This window comes from Suncus etruscus, chromosome 15, assembly GCF_024139225.1.
Source record: "Suncus etruscus isolate mSunEtr1 chromosome 15, mSunEtr1.pri.cur, whole genome shotgun sequence".
Taxonomy (NCBI): domain Eukaryota; kingdom Metazoa; phylum Chordata; class Mammalia; order Eulipotyphla; family Soricidae; genus Suncus; species Suncus etruscus.
The window spans coordinates 67,060,139-67,084,563 of NC_064862.1; the positions used below are offsets into that span (position 1 = coordinate 67,060,139).

Below are 24,425 nucleotides of genomic sequence, written 5' to 3' on the forward strand. Positions count from 1 at the left end.
ACCTTTTTCTTCATTCTGATTTTTTAGTTCATTCAAAACTATTTTTCTACCTATAGTACATACATTGTGTTAAGTCATGTCGAGTTGAGTTGACAAAGAAACAGTATTCGCGGTCAATTTTTCGGAAAAGTTAAGTTGGTCCTGAGGTGTCGCTAGATCAGGTAATTTAAACCGAATTGGATTGAAAAAAAAAAAAAAAAAGGAGACTGTCCCCAAAAATAGGAGGAAGGAAGGGACCAAGGGGTCACAATTTGTAAATTTTGGAATATTTTTGTTAAAGCCTGACATTTTTCTATAATTAATAAATCTTTAAGCACCATGATTACAAGCATGTTTGCAGTTGAGTTTCAGTCATAGAATACCCGCCCTTCACCAGTGCAACGCGGGCACCCTTGCCCTAAGGACCTCGAGCGCCCTCGCCCTCCTCCTCCTCCTCCTTCTCCTCCTCCTCCCCACCCTGCGCGCCTGGCAGCCCCGCCCCGGCCTGCCAGCCTCGCCTCGCCTCGCCTCGCCCTTAGGCCCCACCCCTGGAGCGCAGCCCCGCCTCGCCTGCCAGCCTCGCCCTTAGGCTCCGCCCCTTCTGCCAGCTTCGCCTCGCCTCGCTCTTAGGCCCCGCCCCCGGAGCGCGGCCCCGCCCCTGCCAGCTTCGCCTCGCCTCACCCGTAGGCCCCGCCCCGGAGCGCGGCCCCGCCCCTACCCGCTCCGCCTCGCCTCGCCCGTAGGCCCCGCCCCCTCACGTAGCCCGTCCCTGCCTGCCAGCCTCACCCGTAGGCCCCGCCCCTGCCTGCCAGCCTCGCCTCGCCCTTAGGCCCCGCCCCTGGAGCGCGGCCCTGCCCCTGCCTGCCAGCTTCGCCTCACCTAGCCCTTTAGGCCCCGGCCCCGGAGTGAGGCCCCGCCCCTGTCCTCCTCGGACCCCGCCCCTCGTCGTTGCGCGCCCCGCCCCTCCCGCCTGGCCCGCGCGCGCCGTCCCGCCCCGAGGCGCGGCGGGGTCGGGGCGGTTGGGCCGCGCGCCTGAGGGGCGGGGCGCGGGGGAGGCGCCGGGGCCAATGGGGCGCGGCGGCGGCGCTGGCGGCGGCGACGGAGGCGGCAGCGGCGGCGGCGGCGGCGGCGGCGGCGGCTGGGTCGGGCCCCGACGGGCGGCGGCGGCTGAGGTGGAGGCGGAGGGCGGCGGCGGCGGCGAAGGCGGCGGCGGCGGCGGGGGGAAGATGGCGGCGCCCGTGCTGCTGCGAGTGTCGGTGCCGCGGTGGGAGCGGGCGGCCCGGTACGCGGTGTGCGCCGCCGGGATCCTGCTGTCCATCTACGCCTACCACGTGGAGCGGGCGAAGGCGCGCGACCCCGAGCACCGGGCCCTGTGCGACCTGGGGCCCTGGGTCAAGTGCTCCGCCGCGCTCGCCTCCAGGTAGCGGCCGGCCGGGCGGGCGGCGGGGCGGGGCGGGCCGGGCCGGGAGCTCGGGCCTGAGCGGCCGGAGAGCGGGCCGCGCGCTCGGGGATCCCCAGGCAGGGCGGGCGCAGCGGGCGGCGAGGGCTGAGGTGGCAGCCGGCGGCCGGCGGAGGGGAGGCCGGAGCGCACTGGGCCGGGCCGGGCCGGGCCGGGCCGGGCTGCACTGCACTGGACGTGGCCGGCTGGACGCGGGCCGGGCGCTCGCCGGGTCCCCGGCCCCGCCGCCTTCCCGCTGCCGGGACAGGTGTTTCCGCGTCGGGCCTCTCTTTGTACTCCCGGGAGGGAACCCGCACTCGGGCCCCCCCCCCCCCCGCGAGGCCGCCCGCGGTGACACGCCTTTGGCTGCCGGACCCTCCTTGGGAAGGGAAGGAAGGGAAGGAAGGGAAGACCCCTCCAGACTTGGCGGACTTGGCTGGCTTCTGGGGTTCCCCCTCGTGTCTCCTCGCAGCCTTTGGGGCGACTGTCAAGCCCCGTTGGAGTCCAGCGAGAGGAATGTCATGGGTTTTAGATGCTAAAGGTGACTTGACACGTCGTTATTGCGCTCTGAGGGGCTACCAGAAACGATGGTTAACGTGATTTTTTATTCATTCATTTATTATTATTATTATTTTTTTAGCCACAGACGAATTGGATACAGGAGTCGCCCAACTGGAGAGTTTGGTAGATTTTTCTTTTTTTCTTTTCTTTTTTTTTTTTACTACTCATATCACCTTTTTAAAAAAATGTTGTCCTTGGTTTGGCTGTTTTAGCTTCTGCATTGTAGAATTCGTGAGCAAAAAAAATGACTTTGGAAGAGGGATTATACTTTAGTTTTGCGTTCTTTTTTTTTTTTTTAATGGGGAAGGTTCTTTGGAAAAAAGTAGCAAGTGTTTAGGAATTGATAGGTTTACAGTATGAAGAGAGAATTCTGTGGCTTTATGTTTTGAATGTAAGCACTTGCTTTTACTCTCCTGTTGATTTGTAAATTGCTAGGTAGATAGTAATATAGAGTTTACTAGTATTTTCCCCCCCCCCCCCCCCCCCCCCCCCGCTTTTTGGATTTTTTTGGCCACGCCCGGTGGTGCTCAGGGGTTACTCCTGGCTCTCTGCACTCTGAAATTGCTCAGGGGACCACGTGGGATGCTGTGGGTCGAACCCAGGTCGTGCAAGGCAAATGCCCTCTCGCCGTGCTGTAGGTCAGGCTCTGCTTACTCGTTTTGAGCTTTGTGTTGAACAAGTTAACATTGGAGTTTGTCTTGTTACTATTTAAAAGCATTAGACTGTCATCTTTTTTATTTATCCATTTTATTTGAATCATGTTTTCTATTTCACTTGTTCATAAATTAAAATCCTATAACTTTTTAGTGGGAAATACATGTTGTTCCCAGATTAAACCTAATGAGTTTAAAACGATAGATATATTTGTCTTTAATATTTGTCAGTGTGACAAAAAGGAGTGGATAGCTACTATTCTTGGAGAACTATAGAATATGTTTTATGCAAGCACTTTAATGTTATTTTCATTTCTATTTAAAAGGACTTATTTTTTTTTTGTGGGGGAGGGAATGTTGGGGCCACATCCAGTGATGCTCAGTGATTACTCCTGGCTCTGCATCATTCAAGAATTACTCCTGGGGGCCCGAGTGATAGCACAGTGGATAGGGCTTTTGCCTTGCATGCAGCAGGCCAGCATTTGATCCCTGGCATCCCATATGATCCCTGGATACTGCCAGGAGTAATCTCTGAGCACCACCTACTGTGACCTATAAATAAACACACAAACAAAAATCACTGCTGGTTGGTTCTGGGAACCCTATGGGATACCAGGGATTTAACCTGGGGACAGCAGCAAGCCAGGCAAGCACCTTACCCAGTGTACTAGCCCTTCAACCCCTACCAAAGACTTTTATACTTAAAAGTGCTTTGCACTCGAAGTTAAAGAATAAGTTATGAAAAAATTATCAGCAGTGCATTTTAACTTTTTTTTTTTGTTATACCCAGTGGCACTCGGGTCATTTTAACTATTTTAAAAAGAAGAAATAAAAATAGATATAGAATTTAGGCAGAATTATAAGCAGTTTTACATAGGAAACATTGTAATTTGTGATCAGTTTAACTGGGCCTTTTTAACCTTTGACTATGGAAAGCTTTTTAACCTTTGGATACAGAAAGTGCTTTAGGTTATTTAAACTATGATTCATTTCTTAAATTATCTTTAAAAGGGAGTGTTTTTGAACCAGGCGTGATTTTATAAATATTTCCTATTGTGTAGTTTTTTGCTGCTTTTCCTTTTTTTTTTTTTTTTTTTTTTAATTTTTTTGGTTTTTGGGCCACACTGTTGACGCTCAGGGGTTACTCCTGGCTATGCACTCAGAAATTGCTCCTAGTTTGGGGGATGAAGCTGCTGTCTGTCCTAGGTTAGCACCTGCAGGGCAGAGACGACTTACCCCCTAGTGCCACCGATCTGCCCCCTCAGGATTTACTCTTGACTCTACACTCAGGAATTAATTCTGGCACAACTGAGGGACCATATGGGGTCAAACCTGGGTTGGCCTAATGCAAGGCAAGCATCCTACGTGCTGTACTATCTCTCCAACCCCAACTTTATTTTCTTTTTTCTTTTTTTTTCATAGATGGCAAAGACAATTCTATTTTCACTCTATTCAGTCTAGACAGTGTTTTTGTTCTTGTTGCTGTTGTTGTCTTTGTTTTATTTTTGGGCCACTTGATGGTGCTCAGATGTTACTCCTGGTTCTGTATACAGGAATTACTCCTCGTAGTGCTCAGGGGACCATATAGGATACCAGGGATTGAACCCAGGTCATTGGCATGCAAGGCAAGCAACCTACCTGCTGTACTCAACCCTGATCCCTGCTTTCCTTCAAAAGACAGCATAACACTAGGTAGTATGTTGTATGTATACTAAAATATACACGACTGAAATAAAACTAGATGTCTTTATAGTTTTAAATGTTGATTTTAGTATGTTGTGACTGAATTCATGTTTAATGTGTAAGCCCTGAGCTTGCCAGTTCTGGCCCAACTTCAGCACCCCACCCCAAAGAATTATGTGCTCTAAAGGGCAAGTTTATTCTCTAGTGATATAATAAATTATTTTTCTATTTTTTTGGTTTTTGGACCACACCTGGTGGTGCCACACACAGGGCTTATTCTGCACTCACACCTGGCAGTACACAGGGTGTATAGTGTATAGCATGTTGGGGCTCAAATCTGTGTCAGCCTTGTAGTGCCTTGTACCTGCTGTACTATATTGCTCTGGCCCTTATACATGACAATTATTTTTTTTGACAATTATTTTTAAGACATATATTTAGTTTGGTTAGCCTGTTTATAAAATACTTGCAAATCTTAAAATTTTAATGGCAGTGTCGAAATTTGGAAACTAAAGTGGCCTGAGACTGATTTATGGATTAACATATTACTTCTTTTAAAAGTAGCTATAATAAAAGTATCAATGGCATTTGTCAAAGGAAAGGCTTTAAATAAAAGATTATTGACATCTTCTAGGTATTTTTATTTAACTATTGATAGCCAGGGATCAGTTTTAAAATCTGTTGGGGAGCAGGGGATATAAGTGGTAGTGGACTTGCTCTGCATGTGTTTTGAGGCCCTGAGAAAAAGAAAAAGTTTGTATAAGTTTGAGAGAGGTTTAAAGAAATAAGAAAAGTTACTATGAGAAGGATCCTGAAGACAGGTTTTTGCCAGAAATAGGCTTCAGTTCACATGAGTTTAGATTCCTTTTATTTTTTTATTTTTTATGGGATGCCAGGATTCGAACCACCGTCTTTCGTGTGTGTGTGTGTGTGTGTGTGTGTGTGTGTGTGTGTGTGTGTGTGTGTGAATTATTTGAATGTTTTGGAAGGGTGTATCTGGGTGTGTGTGTTGGGGAAAGTTCCTTAAGTGTTTTGGGAGGAAGTATCTAAGGAAATATATGCCACTAAATTGGGATACTGTAGTTGCCTTGTCAGTAGTTCTGCTAGATGTAGTTGCTAACAGTAACAGTAACTTATACTATTGTACACTGTCCCCTTTACAGCATTTAAAGAAGGGTTATTTTTCTCTAGTAAATATGGAATCAAAGCAAAACAAAGTAACACAAATCTTAGGTTTTGACAATGAAAGTAGTGGTTACAAATAAAGGAAGGGAGGAAATGGGTTAAGAGGTCAGTTTCTTTCTTTCTTTTCTCTTTCTCTCTTTCTCTCTCTCTCTCCTTTCTTTCTTTCTTTCTTTCTTTCTTTCTTTCTTTCTTTCTTTCTTTCTTTCTTTCTTTCTTTCTTTCTTTCTTTCTTTCTTTCTTTCTTTCTTTCTTCCTTCCTTCCTTCCTTCCTTCCTTCCTTCCTTCCTTCCTTCCTTCCTTCCTTCCTTCCTTCCTTCCTTCCTTCCTTCCTTCCTTCCTCTCTCTCTCTCCTTCCCTCCCTCCCTCCCTTCCTTCCTTCCTTCTCTCCTTCCTCCCTCCCTCCCTCCTTCCCTTCTTTACTTCCCTCCTTCCTTCCCTCCCTCCCTCCCTCCCTCCCTCCCTCCCTCCCTCCTTCCTTCCTTCCTTCCTTCCTTCCTTCCTTCCTTCCTTCCTTCCTTCCTTCCTTCCTTCCTTCCTTCCTTCCTTCCTTCCTTCCTTCCTTCCTTCCCCTCTCCCTCCCTTCCCTCCCTCCCTCCCTCCCTCCCTCTTTCCTGCTCAGGGATTAATTCTGCCAGGCGCAGGGCACCAAAATGGAGTGCCAGAGATCAGACAGAGTTGGCCTTACACAAGGCATTAGTGGCCTATCCGCTCTGACCCCTAGGGGCTCAGTTTGGTGGTGGAAAATGGTACAAGAATGTTGGTGGGGCCCGAGCGATAGCACGGCAGAAAGGCGTTTGCCTTGCGTGTAGACAACCTGGGACAGACCTGGGTTCAATTCCAGGTATCCCATATGGTCCCCTGAGCCTGCCAGGAGTGATTCCTAGTGCAGAGCCAGGAGTAACCCCTGAGTGCAGCTGCATGTGGCCCAAAAAGCAAAAAATAAAATAAAATAAAATGTTGGTGATGGGTGCAGTATGATTTGTATATTTTGGAAATAAGATACTAGTAAAACTTAAAGAGTTTTCACTATCAATGGTAAACCTATAAAAAGAATATACATAACTTTCATTCATGGGTATTTTATTTTAACCCGTTTTAGAAATTACAGAATCTTAGAATAAAAGATACTTAAATTGGATCAATTAGCTTCATTCCACCCCTACCCCGACCCCAATGCTGGATATTGAACCTAGGACCTTACATTTAAAAAGCTCTGCTATGGGGCCGGAGTGATAGCAGAGTGTCAGGGCGTTTGCCTTGCATGCAGCTGACCCAGGATGGACCTTGGTTCGATCCCAGGCGTCCCATATGGTCCCCCAAGCCAGGAGCAATTTCTGAGCCAGGAGCAGCCCCTGAGCATCACCAGGTGTGGCCCAAAGACCAAAAAAAAAAAAAAAACCAAACAACACGATAAAGCTCTGCTGGTGAGTTACATACCCTATTTTCCCTCAATCATTTAGCTCTTGATATGAATTCTTTTCCTTTTTCTTTTTTTTAATATAAATGAATGAAAACTCATATGTAAACCTGTACCAGCTTGCCACTCAGCTTAAGAAACCTCTGGTGTGCTGATCTTAGATTTAAAGAATTTTGGGGGTGGGGTGTTCCCAAGCTCTGCTATTTACTAGACTGGGCATTATTACGGTGGTTATCTTTGTGGATCCTCAGTTTCTTTTCATGTTAAAGATATTAAAAATCCATATTACCAGATGGATTAAAGCTGTAACATGCAATAAATTCATGAGCAATATGTAGAATAAAGTATGTGCCCAATTAGAACTTACTCATGAGTGGCATGAATATTTTCTGAGTTTCTGAAACCAGAGTGAAAGCATTGTGATAAGATGCTTGCCTTGCTAGAGGCTGATCCGGGTTCAATCCTGGATTCTCTTTCTGGCATCCCATATTGTTCCCCAAACCCATCAGGAGTGATTCCTGAGTGCACAGCCAGGAATAACCACTGAGTATCATGGGTGTGGCCCAACACTCCCCCACACAAAAAATAGGGGAAGTGTTTGCTTGGGTCTGGTTATTTACATATTTTTTTATATGAATAGCTTTACTGTACTCCTAATTCTATGGCTTATTCTAGTGAAGGCCATATTTAAAAATGGCCAAACGTTATAGCTATTTCCTGGAAGTTTTCCTTAAATCCCTTTAAAAACTTTTTTGTTTGTTTCTGTTTTCAGATCATTGTTGTTCAAGGGTTAGGGTTATGGGATGTTGGAGATCAAACCCAGATCAGCCATGTGCAAGGCAAATGTCCTGCCCACTGTGTACTGTCTCACTCCAGCCTCCTTTTAGAAGAAATTCTATGCAAAAATAGCATAAATGGTAATGAAATATTAATAAGGAAGACACTTCTCCAGATTTTAAATGATAAAAATAGTATTTGAAGTTCATTAAGTCCTCAGAAAGTTACCTTGTTTTGTAAAATGTTGAACTGGTATCTCTGTCTGTCTTAGAAAAAGTACCTTTACTCACCCTCATGTTGAAAATCATACACTTTCAGAATTAGAATCCAGGAATCTTTGCCTCTCTTTTATTCCATTGAAATGACTTGCACAAGATAACAGTGGCAAATTGGCCGTAGAAATCTAGCTTGCAAAGTATGTTTTGAGTTTCTGTCAATCTCATTTTTTTTTTTTTGTTTTGTTTTGTTTTTGGGTACACCCGGTGATGCTCAGGTTACTCCTGGCTATGTGCTCAGAAATCGCTCCTGGCTTGGGGGACCATATAGGATCAAACCGAGGTCTACCCTGGGTCAGCCATGTGCAAGGCAAACACCCTACTGCTGTGCTACTGCTCCGGCCCCCTGTCAGTCCCATTTTTCAGCTTTTGTTTTGGGCCCATAACTGGCAGGTCTATATTATGGCTCGATGACTGCTAAAGAGACCAAATTCTGCATGCAGATCATATGTTTCACCCCTTGAGTCTTCTTCACAGCTCTCAACTAAATTTTTTATTTTTTTTGAAGCCATACCTGGTGATGTTCAAGGCATATTCCTGGCTGTGCACTCAAGAATCTGAGTGGATCTGGGGACCATTTTGGTTGACAGGGATTAAACCTGGATTGGCTGAGGCAAGTGCCCTATCCTCTATCCAGGGGTCTCAAACTCGCGGCCCGCGGGCTGTTTGCGGCCCTCCGTACAACATTTTGTGGCCCTGCCATAGAGGAATCTTCTTTTGTTTTGTTTTGTTTTAGTTGTTTGGGTCACACCCCCCAATGTTCAAGGCTTACTACTGACTTTGCACTCAAGGATCACCCCGACTTTGCCTCCTGCGGCCCACATGTAAATTGAGTTTGAGATCCCTGCTACTGTTGCTCCAGGTTACTTCCTGGCTCTGCTCTCAGAAATCACTGCTGGCATGCTCAGGGGACCATATGGGACATCAGGGATTGAACCTAGGTCTGCCATGTGCAAGACAAACACCCTACCCACTGTGCTATCGTTTTGTCCCTCTCACCGTATTTTAAAATTCAGATTGAATAATTTTGTTTCATAAAATGAATTTAATTGAAAATAATGTTTAGATAAAATGGTTATAACAGTGTTAATTTGCATATTGACACTACTTTAAACTTCATTTATATCTAATATCTAATATATCTAATATCTGTAGAAGTATCTTGTTGAAGTATTTGATTTATTGTTTTATTTTTATTTTGAGGCTATTCCCGGTTCAGTGTATGGGAGTAGTAGGTATGTCTTGTGTATATAACTCTTTTTTTTTGGTTTTGGTTTTTGGGCCCCACCCGGCGGTGCTCAGGGTTTACTCCTGGCTATCTACTCAGAAATAGCTCCTGGCAGGCACGGGGGACCATTTGGGATGCCGGGATTCGAACCAACCACCTTTGGTCCTGGATCGGCTGCTTGCAAGGCAAACGCTGCTGTGCTATCTTTCTGGCCCCGTGTATATAACTCTTGATAGAACCATGGAGTACTAAAACCTGGGCCTCCCAAATACAAAGTATGTGCTGCATGGACTTTGTTCATTAAACCATCTTTCAGCTTGTGCTTGTGTATTAAATGTGAAAAGGGAGGAAAGATAAAGAGCATGTAGGCATCTGTAGGGGGAGGGAAAGAGGTCCTTTTAAATTTGTAATTTTTTCTGAAGTGGAGTGACCCTTTCTGAGAGATGTTGAGTCATAAGGCTTTTACAGCACATAAATTTGGCAAGTAAATTGAGTGTAGGGGTTTTAAAGGGATTCACTTCTTCATGATTCAGAATTCTCGGGAACAGTTTTAAGTAATGCAGAAAACAGTGACCATTTGAGTCGAATGCTAAGTGGTTATGTTTGAATGGAACATAAACCCACCTGGGATGGGAAAGGATAGTAATTTTGAGCTTGGCTAGAAAATACAAAACCAGGCATTGTTGGAAAAAAATATGTTCTGCTAAGCATACTTAAGACCTATATGAACCATAGGTTTCTCATCTACAGTGTTTGTACAAGATTTATTTGTACTAGAGTATACATTTTCAGAATTTATTCCCTGAATTCAAATTCTGTGGTGTAACAGAAATTTCCATGGCATTTGACTTTAACTTTTGTTTTTGGTGTTTTTCTTGTTTGTTTGGGTTTTGTTTTAGTTGTTTTTGGGCCACACCAGGTGACACTCAGGGGTTACTCCTGGCTATGCAGAAATCGCTCCTGACTCGGGTGAGCATACAGGACGCTGGGGAATCGAACTGTGGTAGTCCCAGGTCAGCCACGTGCAAGGCAAACGCCCTACTGCTGTGCCACTGCTCTGGCCCCTGACTTTAACTTTTTTTTTTTTTTTTTGTTTTTTTGGGCCACACCCAGCGTTGCTCAGGGTTTACTCCTGGCTGTCTGTTCAGAAATAGCTCCTGGCAGGCACGGGGGACCATATGGGACACCGGGATTCCAACCAACCACCTTTGGTCCTGGATCGGCTGCTTGCAAGGCAAACACCGCTGTGCTATCTCTCCGGGCCCTGACTTTAACTTTTGTTGGGTGATAAATTAGCAGTACTCAGGAGTTATGCCCAGTGTGCTGGGAGTCACTCCCTGCAATATTGGGCCAACATTGAAGGGACTGGAATGACACCTGCAAGGGATAAGTCCAGTATGTAAAAATTTTCAAGCCATCTCCCTGGCCCTTGGTTGTAACATTTTAAACTTTCAAACACTATAAATACAACATTTTGTATATACCCAAATGTGTATAATGATCATTTTTCCGTTGATTTTTTTATTTTGGGGGCTAAGGGGGGGAATTGGTTTTGGGCTATGCCTATGTTTCAATATGCAACATTTTCCCCTTTTTAGTATGCCTTTGCAAGAAGAAATGGTGGTATATTATATTGCTGGTGCATTTAGGGGTGAGAGTATCAGGCTCCATCATCTCTGTGTCCTGGTTGACCTGAGCTAATATTCTCAGCAAGACTTTTTTCTTGTGGGTTTTTGTATCAAGCAGAACCAAAACAGGTGAAGTTAAGGAAGAAGAGAAAACAGAAACGAGACTATATATATATATATATATATATATATATATATATATATATACACTCACATATTTATAAGGGAAAAATAAAAATAAAATAAATAAATAAATAAAATAAAAAATAAAAATAAGTTTAAAAAATATTAAGGGAACAAAGTGATGCAGAAGACTACCTTACATTTGGGGATAAACAGAATAAGAGGCACTGTTAAATAGGTCTTAAACTTATAAAGGAAATATAGGCTTCCCCATTGTCTTTTGAGATTTTCTTGTGGGGGGTGGAATCCAGAGTACATTTTCATCACACACCCTGGCCTTGTTGAGGTTGAGAAACGATTTGCGACAGAAAGGGCTCGGGTTAGAGTTCTTGCACTAGGTAACCTTTTGGAGCTGAGTTCGGTATCAAACAAGTCCACATTGGGAGGGGGGTGAGGAGGGCCACAGAGCATGAGTCAGCAGAGATGTTGGTTGTAGATTCTTGCTGGGGGACAAGATGTGGGGCTGGGTGGGTGTCCATTCGCTTGGGAGCTGGGTGATGGCTTATTGGGGCAGGAGGTTGGTCTTGATACCTAATGGGTTAAGAACTGAGGGTAAAAAGCATTAATAAGGTGGGATATCAGATTGGAAATGTGGGGTGAGGGGATAGCAGGATTTTCTGAAGGTGAGGAGGAGGGATAGTGTATAGGAGGGGCTGTATACATTATAGGCATGGGTTGTTTACAATTTAGATTTGGCTCTCATAGAGGAGTCCTCTCTCTGTACTCATACCTACATAAAAACATACAATACTGATCTGTTCTTAAGCTGTTGTAAGAGGTCTGACCCTAATAGGATGGGTCTGAGCTCTTAGGACTGGTTGAATAAAGATACATAATTAGCTTAGGTATAGCTTAAGAAAAAGAGAAAGAGCAAAAGATGAGAGGAGAACAGGAAAATAGGTAAATATAGTAAAAATAAGGCTAAAAAATTAATAAATCAAGATGATGATGAGGAAGAAGAGGTAGAAGAAAGGGGAGAAAGGAAATGTTAATTTGCCCAAACATGTTTGATGAGTAGTAGGTACTGTTATATAAGTCTGTGGTTCACAGTTGATTGTTTCAGTGGTCTGGATGGTCACAAGCTTTAGGTTTTAATAGAGGCTATAAACCAGAGAAAAAGGGTATATTGGAGTGTTTTATCTAGATATTTTCATAATGTAACTGAATATGTTATCTAGAGTGACTGAGCACCGAGGTATCAAATTAGGGTATCCACCCTTTGTATCCAAGAACCCCTATGAACAGAGAAGCTGAGAGGTTATTTTAAATCTAGTGATATTAAGACATTAAAACACATTGTTATGAAAAGCAGATGAGTGGATCATGAAGATGTGGTATTTATACACAATGGAATACTACATAGCAGTTAGAAATGATACAATTGGGGCCGGAGAGATAGCATGGAGGCCTGCCAGGAGCGATTTCTGAGCATAGAGCCAGGAGTAATGCCTGAGCGCTGCCAGGTGTGACCCAAAAACCAAAAAAAAAAAAAAAAAAAAAAAAAGAAATGTTACAATCATAGACTTTGCAGCAATGTGATGGGTCTACAAAATATTATGTTAAATGAAGTAAGTCAGAAGATGAAGGATAAACACAAAATGATAGCACTTTTCTGAGGTACTTAGAATATACACCATATGTACATGTAATACTCCAGGAACAAATACAACTGTCTTATAGGATAGAAACTCCAAGTGAGCGAGCAGGTATGTAATCAGCATTTTTACTGCAAAGGCCTATAATAATGTCTTAGGGCTCTTATACAGGGTTACAGGTGAAGAATATGATTGGAAGCCAGAGACTCCAGCGGAAGCTTTTCATAACAATTGGCTATGCCTATGTTCAAGTTGTATTCTTTGGTCTGTGCTCAGGGATCACACCCTGCATTGTTTTGCTGTGGCTCAAACCAGGGTTGACAAGTGCTATCAGGGGTCCTCAAACTTTATAATCAGGGGGCCAGTTCACTATCCTTCAGACTGTTGGAGGGCCAGATTATAGTAAAAACAAAAATTATGAACAAATTTCTATGCACACTGCATATATCTTATTTAGAAGTGAAGAAACAAAATGGGAATAAATACAATATGTGGCTCACGGGCTGTAGTTTGAGGACCATTGTTAGGTAAACATCTTGCTCCTGTGCTGTTTCTTCAGCCTCCAAATTTTACTTCTTTTGTATATTTATTTTGGGGTCCATACTCAGTAGTGCTTAGAGGACCAGACCACACAGTGTTGAGAAGCAAACTGGGGCCACCAGCATGCAGAGCATGTACTCAGGCATGTAGTAAAATTTAACTGCCCTTTATTTCTAAGTTACTTTAGGTGAAAATACGGCCAATTACATGTTTGTGGCCACATCCAGTGATGCTCAGGGACTTTTGACTTGGTGCTCCGGATTCACTCCTGGTGCTGCCCCAGGACTATGTATATGTGGTGCTAGGATTTGAATAGTGCCCTGGCCACAAGTGCCTTAACGTGTGTACTATCTCTCTGGTGCCTATTTTATTTTTGGAGACTGCTCAGCAGTGACCCCAGCTGTGCTTCAGGGATTGTTTTCAGTGCTGAGGGATCGAAGCAGTATTTTTTTTTAAACTCCTATACTATCTTGTGTCACCTAAAAAGTCAGTTTTGAAATATATATTGAATATAATCTACATCATATTAATATACTATATATTTGAAATATATATTGAATTTATATAGCATTACTGAAATTAGATCATAGAGCTTGAGAACATATGAATGGTTGCCAGGAGTTAGGAATTGGGAAAGCCTTGGTGGTGTGGTGAAAGGAATACAATGTGAAGGAGACTTGCGTACCAGCTCTCTGTCTCAGTTGTAGTTACACTAAGCTGCAAGTGTAAGTTTAACTAGAACTACAAACTCTCTCCCCCCCCCCCGCCCCCAATTCTCACTACAGTGTGTATATCACACTGGTGAAATCTGAATAAGTGCTGTGAATTGTACCTAGGTAAATCTTCCTCCTGCTTGTGATATGTGCTAGAGCTAATATAGGATGCTGCTGGGGAGATAAAGTGAAGTATGTTTGGGACCTTTCTTGCAATTTTCTGTGTGTGTGTGTGTGTGTGTGCAAATCACCGATATATATATATACACACACACACACACACACACACACACACACACACATATATACATATATACATGTATATATATGGTCTCCTGGCTCGGGTAACCATATGGGATGCTGGGGATCCTCGTCCATCCTGGGTCAGCCGCGTAAAAGGCAAATGCCCTACTGTTGTGCTACCACTCCAGCCTCTGTAATTTATAATTTAAAATTATCCAAAATATATTTGAGAAAAATGAGCAAACCCCCAAAATTTTGAAAGTACTATTTTTCAGTGACTTTTTCCTACTTGGGAGAAGCCCATGATGTTCTTTCTCAGAATAAAGGGGAGGTGGTGGCCAGAGCTGTAGCACAGTGGTAAGGCGTTTGCCTTGCACGTAGCCAACGCAGGATGGACCCTGGGTTGAATCCCTGCATCCCATATGGTCCCCCGAGTCAGGAGTAGTCGACTTCTTAGTGCAGAGGCAGGAGTAATCCCTGAGCACTGCCGGTGTGACCCTCCCCCCAAAAAGCCTGTGTACTTTCTTTTTGTTTTTGTTTTGTTTTGTTTTGTTTTGTTTTGTTTTGTTTTGTTTTTTTTGGGTCACCCAGCAGTGCTCAGGGTTACTCCTGGCTCTACGCTCAGACATCGCTCCTGCCAGGCTCTGGGAACATATGGGATGCTGGGATTCAATGCCATCCTTCTGTATGCAAGGCAAAATGCCCTACCTCCATGCTATCTCTCTGCCCCCCTGTGTACTTTCTTGAACACGTATTTCCTCATTTTCTCCTTGGACATTCTTTTTTTTTTTTTGGTTTTTGGGCCACACCCGGTGACACTCAGGGGTTACTCCTGGCTATGCGCTCAGAAGTCGCTCCTGGCTTGGGGGACCATATGGGACGCCGGGGGATCGAACCGCGGTCCGTCTCCTAGGCTAGCGCAGGTAAGGCAGGCACCTTACCTCGAGCGCCACCGCCCGGCCCCTCTCCTTGGACATTCTAACTTTTCTTCAATAAAGAACCAAAAAACTAACTAGCTTCAGTTTAAAAAAAATACTTATCTTTCAGCATAACAATCCTGAGTTTCTTGTTATATTTGTACTTATACTTGATTTTTCAAAATTGATTATAAAGATTATAATCTAAATTTTTTATTAACTTGTTAATTAAATTTAATTTTAGACACTGGTTTACAGAGTGGTTTATAATGCAGTTATTTTAGACGTCCAATATATATTTTGGGGGGGGCAGAGGTTTTTAGGCCACACCCAGTGGCATTCAGGGCTTGCTCCTAACTCTTCTCAGAAATTATTTCTGACAGGCCCTGGGGAACCACATAGGATGTTGGGGATCAAACTGGCGTCAGCTGCATTAAGGCAAATGCTCTCCCACTGTGCTATCATTTTGGCCCCACATTCAGGGTTTTTGGTTTTTGGGTCACAATTGACCGTGCTCAGGGGTTACTCCTGGTTTCTGTATTCAGAAATGGCTCCTGGTAGATTCAGGGGACCGTATAGTATGCCAGGGATCGAATCCGGGTCCATCCCAAGTCAGCTGCGTGCAAACACCCTACCGCTGTGCTATCACTCTGGCCCCTCACATTCATTATTATTAATATCAGTCACATCACCATGTAACATTCTCTTCACCTTTGTCATTTGTTTCCCAACCTCTGCAAAGTCTCCCCCTTGGCAGGTAGGAATATTTTACTTAATCTTGCTTGGTACAGCTAAATAGAGTTACCAAAAAAAAATTAAAAGCAAAATTGTGGGCCAGGAGTGATAACACAGCATTTATAAGGGGTTTGCCTTACATGCAGCCAACCTGGGACCAATCCGAGTTCAATCCCCGGCAACCCATATGGTCCCTCAAGCCTTCCATGAGTGATTTTTGAGTGCAGAGCCAGGAATAACCCCTGAACACCATCAGGTGTGGCCCAAAAACCAAAAGAAAAAGTAAAAAAGAGAATTGACTTATCTTACAGTGGAATCATACATAAGCTGTATGTTGTTAGTTGAGCATTATATTATTAAGCTTACGTGGCTTTTCTGAACATTTCACATCTAATTTGGTGTATTACTACTGGGAAATAAGTGTTAAAATTAAGGGGGTGTCGAGCAGCTCTTAAGTGGCTGTGTGGTCCACATCTTTGGAGATCTGTGGAGCTGGACTGATGAGTCAGCTCATATGGTGACAGCTTATAGGGATCCTCCTGACGGTCCCAGTGCAGACTAGCTGCCTACTAGTATGTCCATGAGTTTTTGCTGCTGATTGTGCCTCTTGGGAAAGTTAAATGAATAGATGGCATTGGCTGCATGCGCAGAAGGCATAGGGTAGTGGATGTGACTGCTGGACTGCTGGAAGTACAGAGGTGTGTGTCCTCGGGGATGGGGGTGGCGTGGGGACTGCCCGTCTTGACTGCAATACGTGTCCGGAGATGTCAGCCACAAGACTAGCATACGTGGAATAATACATGTAGCAGCACATGTATTACCTTATGCCTAATAACCTAATTTCATGATTAGCTGTACTTGAAGATTTGTTTTTTATTTTTCATTTTATTTGTTAATTAATAATTTCTTAAAATTATTATTTACTTATTTTGGTTTTGGGGCCACACCAAATGTGCTCATGGCTTACTCTACTCCTTGCATTGTATTGATGGGTCTCCTGGTGGTGCTTGAGGGACCACATATGTTGTAAGGGTGGTTATTTACTTTTACTTGTTTTCGTTGTTGTTATTTTTTTGGACAACCCCTGGCTGGTGGTGCTCAGGGAACCGACCATATGGGATACCAGGGATTGAACCTATGTTGGCCATGTGCAAGACAAGTCCCCTATTTGCTATACTATTCAGCCCCTTGTGGATCTTTGGGGGGCAGAAAGCCTGCTAGACTAGACAAACTCTAAAAGTCTAAAACACTACTTGGTGTTTTGTTGTTGTTGTTGTTTTTGGCCACACCCGGCGGTGCTCAGGGGTTACTCTTAGCTCTGTCCTGGCTCTGGGCTCAGAAATTCCTCTTGGCAGGCTCGGGACCATATGGGATGCGGGGAATCGAACCCAGGTCTGTCCTGGGTCGGCCGAGTGCAAGGCAAATACCCTACCACTGTGCTATCGCTCCAGCCCCACTTTGTTATTATTATTATTTTTTTTCTTTTTTGGTTTTTGGGTTACACCTGACTGCGCTCAGAAATCGCCCCTTGCAGGCATGGGGGACCATATGGGATGCCGGGATTTGAACCACTGTTCTTCTGCATGAAAGGCAAACGCCTTACCTCCATGCTGTCTCTCCGGCCCCTGTTATTTTTTTTTTTTTTTTTTTTTTTTTTGGTTTTTGGGCCACACCCGGTAACGCTCAGGGGTTACTCCTGGCTATGCGCTCAGAAGTCGCTCCTGGCTTGGGGGACCATATGGGACGCCGGGGGATCGAACCGCAGTCCATCTCCTAGGCTAGCGCAGGTAAGGCAGGCACCTTACCTCCAGCGCCACCGCCCGGCCCCCCCTGTTATTTTTTTAACTTAAAATTTTTTTCAGGAGCCAGAGCACTAGCGCAGAGGTAAGACATTTACCTTGCACGCAGTTGACCCAGGACGGACCTGGGTTCAATCCTCAGCGTCCTATATGGTCCCCCAAAGCCAAGAACGATTTCTGAGCACATAGCCAGGAGTAACCCCAGAGTGTCACTGGGTGTGGGCCAAAAGCCAAAAAATAATTTTCTTTTTCAGTTATAGGCCACATGGTAATGCTTGGGGAACTGTCAAAGGCTGAGAATAGAATTTAGGGCTCCTGCATTTTCTCCAAACCCTTTTAACTTATCTAGCCTTGAATTTTAATATTTTTCCATATTATTTGTGATTAACAAGTACTTACATCTTTAATATTATTAAAGTTTATCTTAGAAATATTCTACTTAGTGGCCAGAGTGAAATATTCCAGCAGGTAGGGCCCTTGCCTTCGATGCTGACAACCCAGATTCGATCTTTGGCGTTCCATGTTGTTCGAGCACAGCTAGGAGTAGAGTGTAGAGGCAGGGAGAATTCCTGAGCATTGTTGGATGTGGCTCAAAAACCAGCAACAACAAAAATGAATTTTACCTAGAATTTAGCACAGGTATAGGGTTGCAGTTTGATCATTTACATATTAAGTTAAAAATACCCAATAGCTGTTTTTCCCCCTTCCCTTCATTATTGCACAGAGTAGGGGTTTCATGCAGTAGGCTATGGTGCTTGCACATCTGGTTGTGGTGCTTACACACTTGGCATTAGCATGATCAGGGGGTTATGTACCTTAGTTGTATTTGTTCATGTGTTTCCCAGGTGGGGCCACACTCAAGAGTTATGTTACTACTTTCTCAAGTGGGGGGTACACTCCTGGTTAGAGTGTTCAGGTGTCTTTAGTTGTGGTGCTTGCCAGGGGCCACACATAGTCTAGTTATGGTGTGTGCACACACCTGACTGCACTAGAGATTACATACTTTGTGGTGCTGGGGAGGGGAGGTGTCCAGAAAGCAGAGTTGTGCTTGGCACATGTGGACAATGCTAGAGCCTTAGTGCTTATAACATAGAACCTTATAGTGCTTTAAGGTGTTTCTAGCTGCTGGATCCATTTCCAGTGATAATTTATGTATTTTATGAAATTATTACTGCAGTATCTTTAGTTATTTTCATAAGATAGAAACAAGGAAAAGAAGGGCCAGAGTGATGGCGCTAGTGGTAAGACATCTTGCACACCTTGCGTGCGCTAGCTTAGGATGGACCATGATTTGATCTCCCAGTGTCCCATTTGGTCCGTCAAGCCCGGGGCGATTTCTGAGCACATAGCCAGGAGTAACCCCTGCGTGTCACCAGATGGGATGTGACCAAAACCCCTTCCCCCAAAAAGGGGAAAATAAATGTTTTCTTCTTGTGATGAGAACTTTTAAGTTCTGCTCTTCTTAGTACATATCAACTTTCCCATATAGTTAACTATACTAACTATATATAATATATATTAACTATATATGTTACCATTCTTAGTTATAACTGGAAACCTGTAATTTTGACCATTTTCTTTCAGTTCTGCCCTCTGGTAACACATAGGTGATCTTTTTCTATGACTGTAGCTTTGTTTGTTTGTATATTTTTGTTTGGGGGCCACACAACACTCCCCAGTGATCCTCAGGGCTTAACTGCTCAAGGTTCTCAGATTTCCATGTGCAGGCATTTATGCTTTATCTTAAATTTTTTTAGTGTGTACCACTGGAGAGATTACAATGAGTACTGTGCTTGCCTTGCACAGGGATGATTTGACTTCTGTCCTGGCATTCCATATGATCCTCCCTTCCTACCAGGAGTGGTTCCTGGGTGTAGAACCAGGAGTAACCCCGAACACCACTAGGTATAGCCCAAAACAAACCAAAGAAACTCCAACAATTAAAAATGCATTTTACTTGATGTTGGTGGGCAACACGTGACTGTTCTCAGGGTTTACTTCTTAGTGGTACTTTGCGGGGGACCATATCTGGTACTGGAGATTGAACTGGGGTTGATGACATGCAAGGCAAGCACCTTACCTACTATAATGTTTGTCCCTCATATTTAAAATATTTTTCTCTTTGAGTTTGTTGCAGTTAAGTGGACTGGGGGAGAGGTGTGTGTCATACTCATTTCGTGCCCTGCTGCACACACACTTGGCCCCGGTGCTGGCCTATTTCTTGCCTTCCAGGGTGCTTATACCTATGCTTGCAGGGATCTTGCTCTTCAGTTGTGCTTGTGCACATCCTGGCTGTAGTACTTACTGTTGGTCACTGTGGTGCTTAAATGTTTTTTTATATTTTTATTATTTTAGTTTTTGCAAAACCCACATAGCTTATTTTTTTATTGTATTTGAAGCATTGTGAGTTACAGTACTGACAATAATAGGGTTTCTTTAACATTTTAATCCCAGGTGCTCTACTGGATTGTCCACTTTCCTCCACGATTATCTCTGGTTTCCCTCCCGTCTATTCCCTCCACACTCATCCTTTGCTCAGTTCTGTAGACCAGTTCTCAAGTTCTGTTGCCTATGGCCATTTATTACTCCCTTACTATATGTTTTATTTTTATTCCACATATGAGATAGTTCAATCTGTATTTTTTGCTCTCCTCACCAACTTTATTTATTTTTGGTTTTGAGGCCAAACCCGGCAGTGCTCAGGGGTTACTCCTGTCTCTGTACTCAGAAGTCGCACCTGGCAGGCTAGGGAACCATATGGGATGCTGGGGATTGAACTCCGGTCTGTCCCAGGTTTTGCAAGGCAAACGCCCTACTGTTCTGGCTCCACTTCACCAACTTTATTCTGCTTGATATCCTCTAGTTCAATCCTAATAGTAGTGAATTGCAATTTCACCTTTATGATAATTGAGTAGTATTCCATTGTGTATCATTACCACTGTTTCTTTATCTCCATCTTTTTTTTTAGACACTTGGGTTGTTACCAGTTTTTGGATATTGTAAACAGTATTACATTGAACATAGGGCAAATGTCTTTTTGAATTAAACATCTTTTTTAATTGCATTGCTCACACACGACTAGTGTCATTAGTCAGATTAGTCACACTAATGCCTGCAAATGAGAGCTGTGCTGAATCATTGACAGCATAGCTGAAATGGTAGAGTTGCCAGGATTGTGTTTAGTACATGAGGTACCCTTGCTGTGCAAGTATTGTGAGCCACTGAGCTTTGCCCTGGACTCTGATTTTGTAATTTATTTTTCATCCTTTACATACCACCCCCTTCCTTTTGTTCATAGCATTTTAGTTACAGTGTTGGCACATAAGCTTACTGGGACTCATACTCAGTTAAGATGCATAAGTTATGACTTGCTACGCATTGGGCAGCACACTTTTTGGGGTCATGGTTATACACTCAACAGTGCAGCCAGAAATCACTTATGACCCCAGGGATTGCAGACAACAGAGCTGCCAGGCCAAACTGGGCTGCTGAATTTGTGTTCTATGTATATAGAACACTGGGAATTTGAGCTCATGACTCTAAGTACTTTTGTGGGGATATTGGGGGTACTTTGAGCCATATCTGGCTCTGCTCAATGATTACTCTCAGCAGTGTTTGGGGACTCATCCTCTGCCGGAGATTAAACTGGGTCAGCAGCATGCAAGGCAAGTGCCTTTAACCCTTATACTAGCTCTCCAGCCCATGTAATATCTTCATAGAAACATAAAAAGTATCATTTGCAATTCTAATGTCTTTGTATCAGGTTTTTCTTGATACTATGCTATTAAACAGAATGGATTTGTTAAGACTATCTCAGATACCTAATTTAAATTTGTATTATTGAGTAACATTTAAATGCCATAAATTTGAGCTTTTACTATACTATTAAATAAAATATTGCCATAATCTTTTCATATTGTAGTTACATAAAATTCCATTTAGTGAAATATTTTACTAAATTTTCTTTTAAGACATTGGACTGATCTACAAAGATTCTTTTGTTATTAGAATCCATCATTTAGGAGAAATTAAAGAACTCATTGCTGTGTATGATTATTGAACTTTTAAAAAAAACATATATCTTAAGTCAAAGGGTGAAAGTTCATGACAAAAATAAGGGAATTAAAATACATTTCACCCTGTTTTAAGAGTTGACTTTATTTCCTCCTTCCACTGGGTTAATAGTCAAGATCACAGACTTTAGTACAGGAGTATGTGGGTGGAAATCTTGATTCTGAAATTTGATCTCTTTCCTCCATAAAGTGAGTATAGTAATTTCTAGCTCATTAATACTGTATGAATAATGTGTGTGTACTCTGGCATTAGTATATCATAGTCTTTATTTGGAGGGGGCTACATCCTGCAATGCTCAGGGCTTACTTCTGGTTCTGTACTCAGGAATCACTCCTAAATGGACTTGGGGGTTATATAGGTCCTGGGATCACACTCTAGTCAGTTGCTTGCAAGGCAAGCAGCCTATCTGTTGTACTGTTTCTCCAGCTCTACTTGTCTGTATTTGAAATGACAAAAGAATTACTCTGGGGGCCGGGCGGTGGCGCTAAAGGTAAGGTGCCTGCCTTGCCTGCGCTAGCCTTGGACGGACCACGGTTCGATCCCCCGGTGTCCCATATGGTCCCCCAAGCCAGGAGCAACTTCTGAGCACATAGCCAGGAGTAACCCCTGAGCGTTACTGGGTGTGGCCCAAAAACCAAAAAAAAAAAAAAAAAAAGAATTACCCTGTACATATTCTTGCAGTATTCTCAATGGTATTTGTTTTAAATTTCCACACAGTTCACATAGCATGGTTTCCTCTTTATTTTATATAAGTTTGATAACTTAGGCTTGTTATAGAGCCAATAACTTCTTCCTATAAAATTTTTTTGTCCTGCATATTTACTATTTCAGTGGATTTTAGAATTTACCTTACTTAGTTTCTAAAAAATATTTTTTTTTTTAGATTGCTTTGGATTTATAGCTAAATTGGGGAAGGAATCAACTTTCATTTGAATCTTCCCAGCATGGAACAAATATATTGTAGTTTTTTATTCTAAATCTGTTAATCCAATACCATTTTAACCTACATAATGATAGTGGTTTGATTTGTATATGGTTTGGTTTTTGTGCTGCTAAAAATGGAGAATATTAGAATTTTCTCTAGTCTATAGCCACTCTTTTCAAGTCTATAGTTCCTGAGGGACAGATTGGTAGTAAATATTTGCACTGGCATATAAAACTAAAATAGCATACATTTTATTTTATTTGTCCCAGAGATTGAATTGAGAGATTCCTGTAACTAGGCATCAGTTTACCATTGAGCCACATTCACATCCTCCAGTGCTCTTGGGCTACTACTCCTGGTGCTGTGCTCAAGGGGACCATATGTAGTACTGAGAATCGAAGTGGAATCAACTAAGTGCAAGGAAGGCAAACTCTTACCCTTGTCCTATCTAGCCTCTGAATTTTAATTCTTTTTTCGGGGGGGGGGGAGGGGACATGACAGAATCATGATACTGTGCTCAGAGGTTCCTCATGACATTGCTCAGGGGACTGAACAATAAATATGATGCTGGGGATTGAACCAGGTTTTACCACATGCAAGGCACACAGCCTACCTACCCACTTTGCTACCTTACTTGGTGACTCCAGTCCCTGCATGTTATATTTTCTTTTGGGGGAAACAAATACATTTTTTTCCTGTTTCTGAGCCACACCCAGCAGTGCTCATGGGTTACTCCTGGTTCTGCACTCAGAAATCACTCCTGGCAGGCTCAAGGGAATCCAACCGAGGTTGGCCACACCCCCTACCCACTGTGCTGTTGCTCTAGCTCCCGTGAAGCAAATATTTTTTGTTGAAAGAAAGTTACTTAAATGGGGGGCGGGGGGGAAGAGCCATACATGTATGTTCAAGAGAGAAGATAGATTTCTTCAGAGTGGAAGAAATAGCCTTTCATTCACAACTAAAAAAAAAAAAAGAAAAGAAAACCTGAGAAGAAACCAAGTGGTATGAGGAAAATAAAGAACATGTCATGAATCATTAAGTGAAGAGAATGTCTCATGAGTAATAAGTCAGTGCATAGTTAAGAAAGGATATATGGGTTATGCGTAATACTCAGCAAGCCAGTTTTTACCCCACCTCTTTCTGGTTCACATGAGACAAGCAAAACCCAAGAGAAAACCAATGAATCTGACAATGGTTAAAAGCTTTTGTGTAATCTTTACAAGTGAGGAATGGCTTCTTTCTCTCTTTTTTCTCTTGACTTAGAAAGGAAAAGAAGATTTGAAAGCATTGAGTAGGTCTGTGTGCTGTTGGACAGAATCACCAGCAAAAATGTCAAAACATAAATGTAGACTCATTTTTCCGCTTCTCTATGTGACTGAAGTGGTGTTATGAGAAACCTTCAGGAGAGTTCTCAATTGCCAGACCCAGGTCCTAGCCTACTATTTAGGCAGAAAAGGCCTGAGGCAGATGGCCAAGTGCAAATTAGCAATAAGCCAGAGCAAAGGGTTCTCTCCTTAATTTAGAGCCCCAGGAGCTGACAAATATTTTAGAACAGTGAAAGATCTAGCCATGTCTGAGAAGTTGGGGAGAGTGAGGAGGAGACCATACCTGGAAGCACTCAGTGGTTCCTCCTGGCTCTGTACTCAGAAAATACTCCTAACAGGTTCAAGGAACCACCTGGGATGCTAGGGTTTGAATAATTTCTAATCATTTAATTTCTAAATCTAAACATTTCTAATTCCTCATCCTTTTTTCCTCTTTTTTCCCCTACTTCCCTAGGTCTTGTCTTGGATCTGACCCAGGGCCTCATATATAAAAAACGCCAGTGCTTTAGTGCTTTACTCAGAGACATCAGTTTCTTTTTTTTTTTTTTTTTT

The 24,425-nt window shown here is 43.3% G+C and overlaps 1 protein-coding gene across 1 annotated transcript in view; it reads left to right on the top strand.

The window, feature by feature from the left end:
• Nucleotides 1-1,182: 1,182 nt before the first annotated feature.
• VKORC1L1 (vitamin K epoxide reductase complex subunit 1 like 1) overlaps nt 1,183-24,425 on the top strand; it is a 73,712-nt gene continuing 50,469 nt past the window's right edge. Inside the window, exon 1 of the mRNA XM_049789575.1 lies at nt 1,183-1,399. Coding sequence (XP_049645532.1) covers nt 1,206-1,399 — 194 coding nt within the window. The 5' untranslated portion in view covers nt 1,183-1,205. The remainder of the gene's footprint in view (nt 1,400-24,425) is intronic.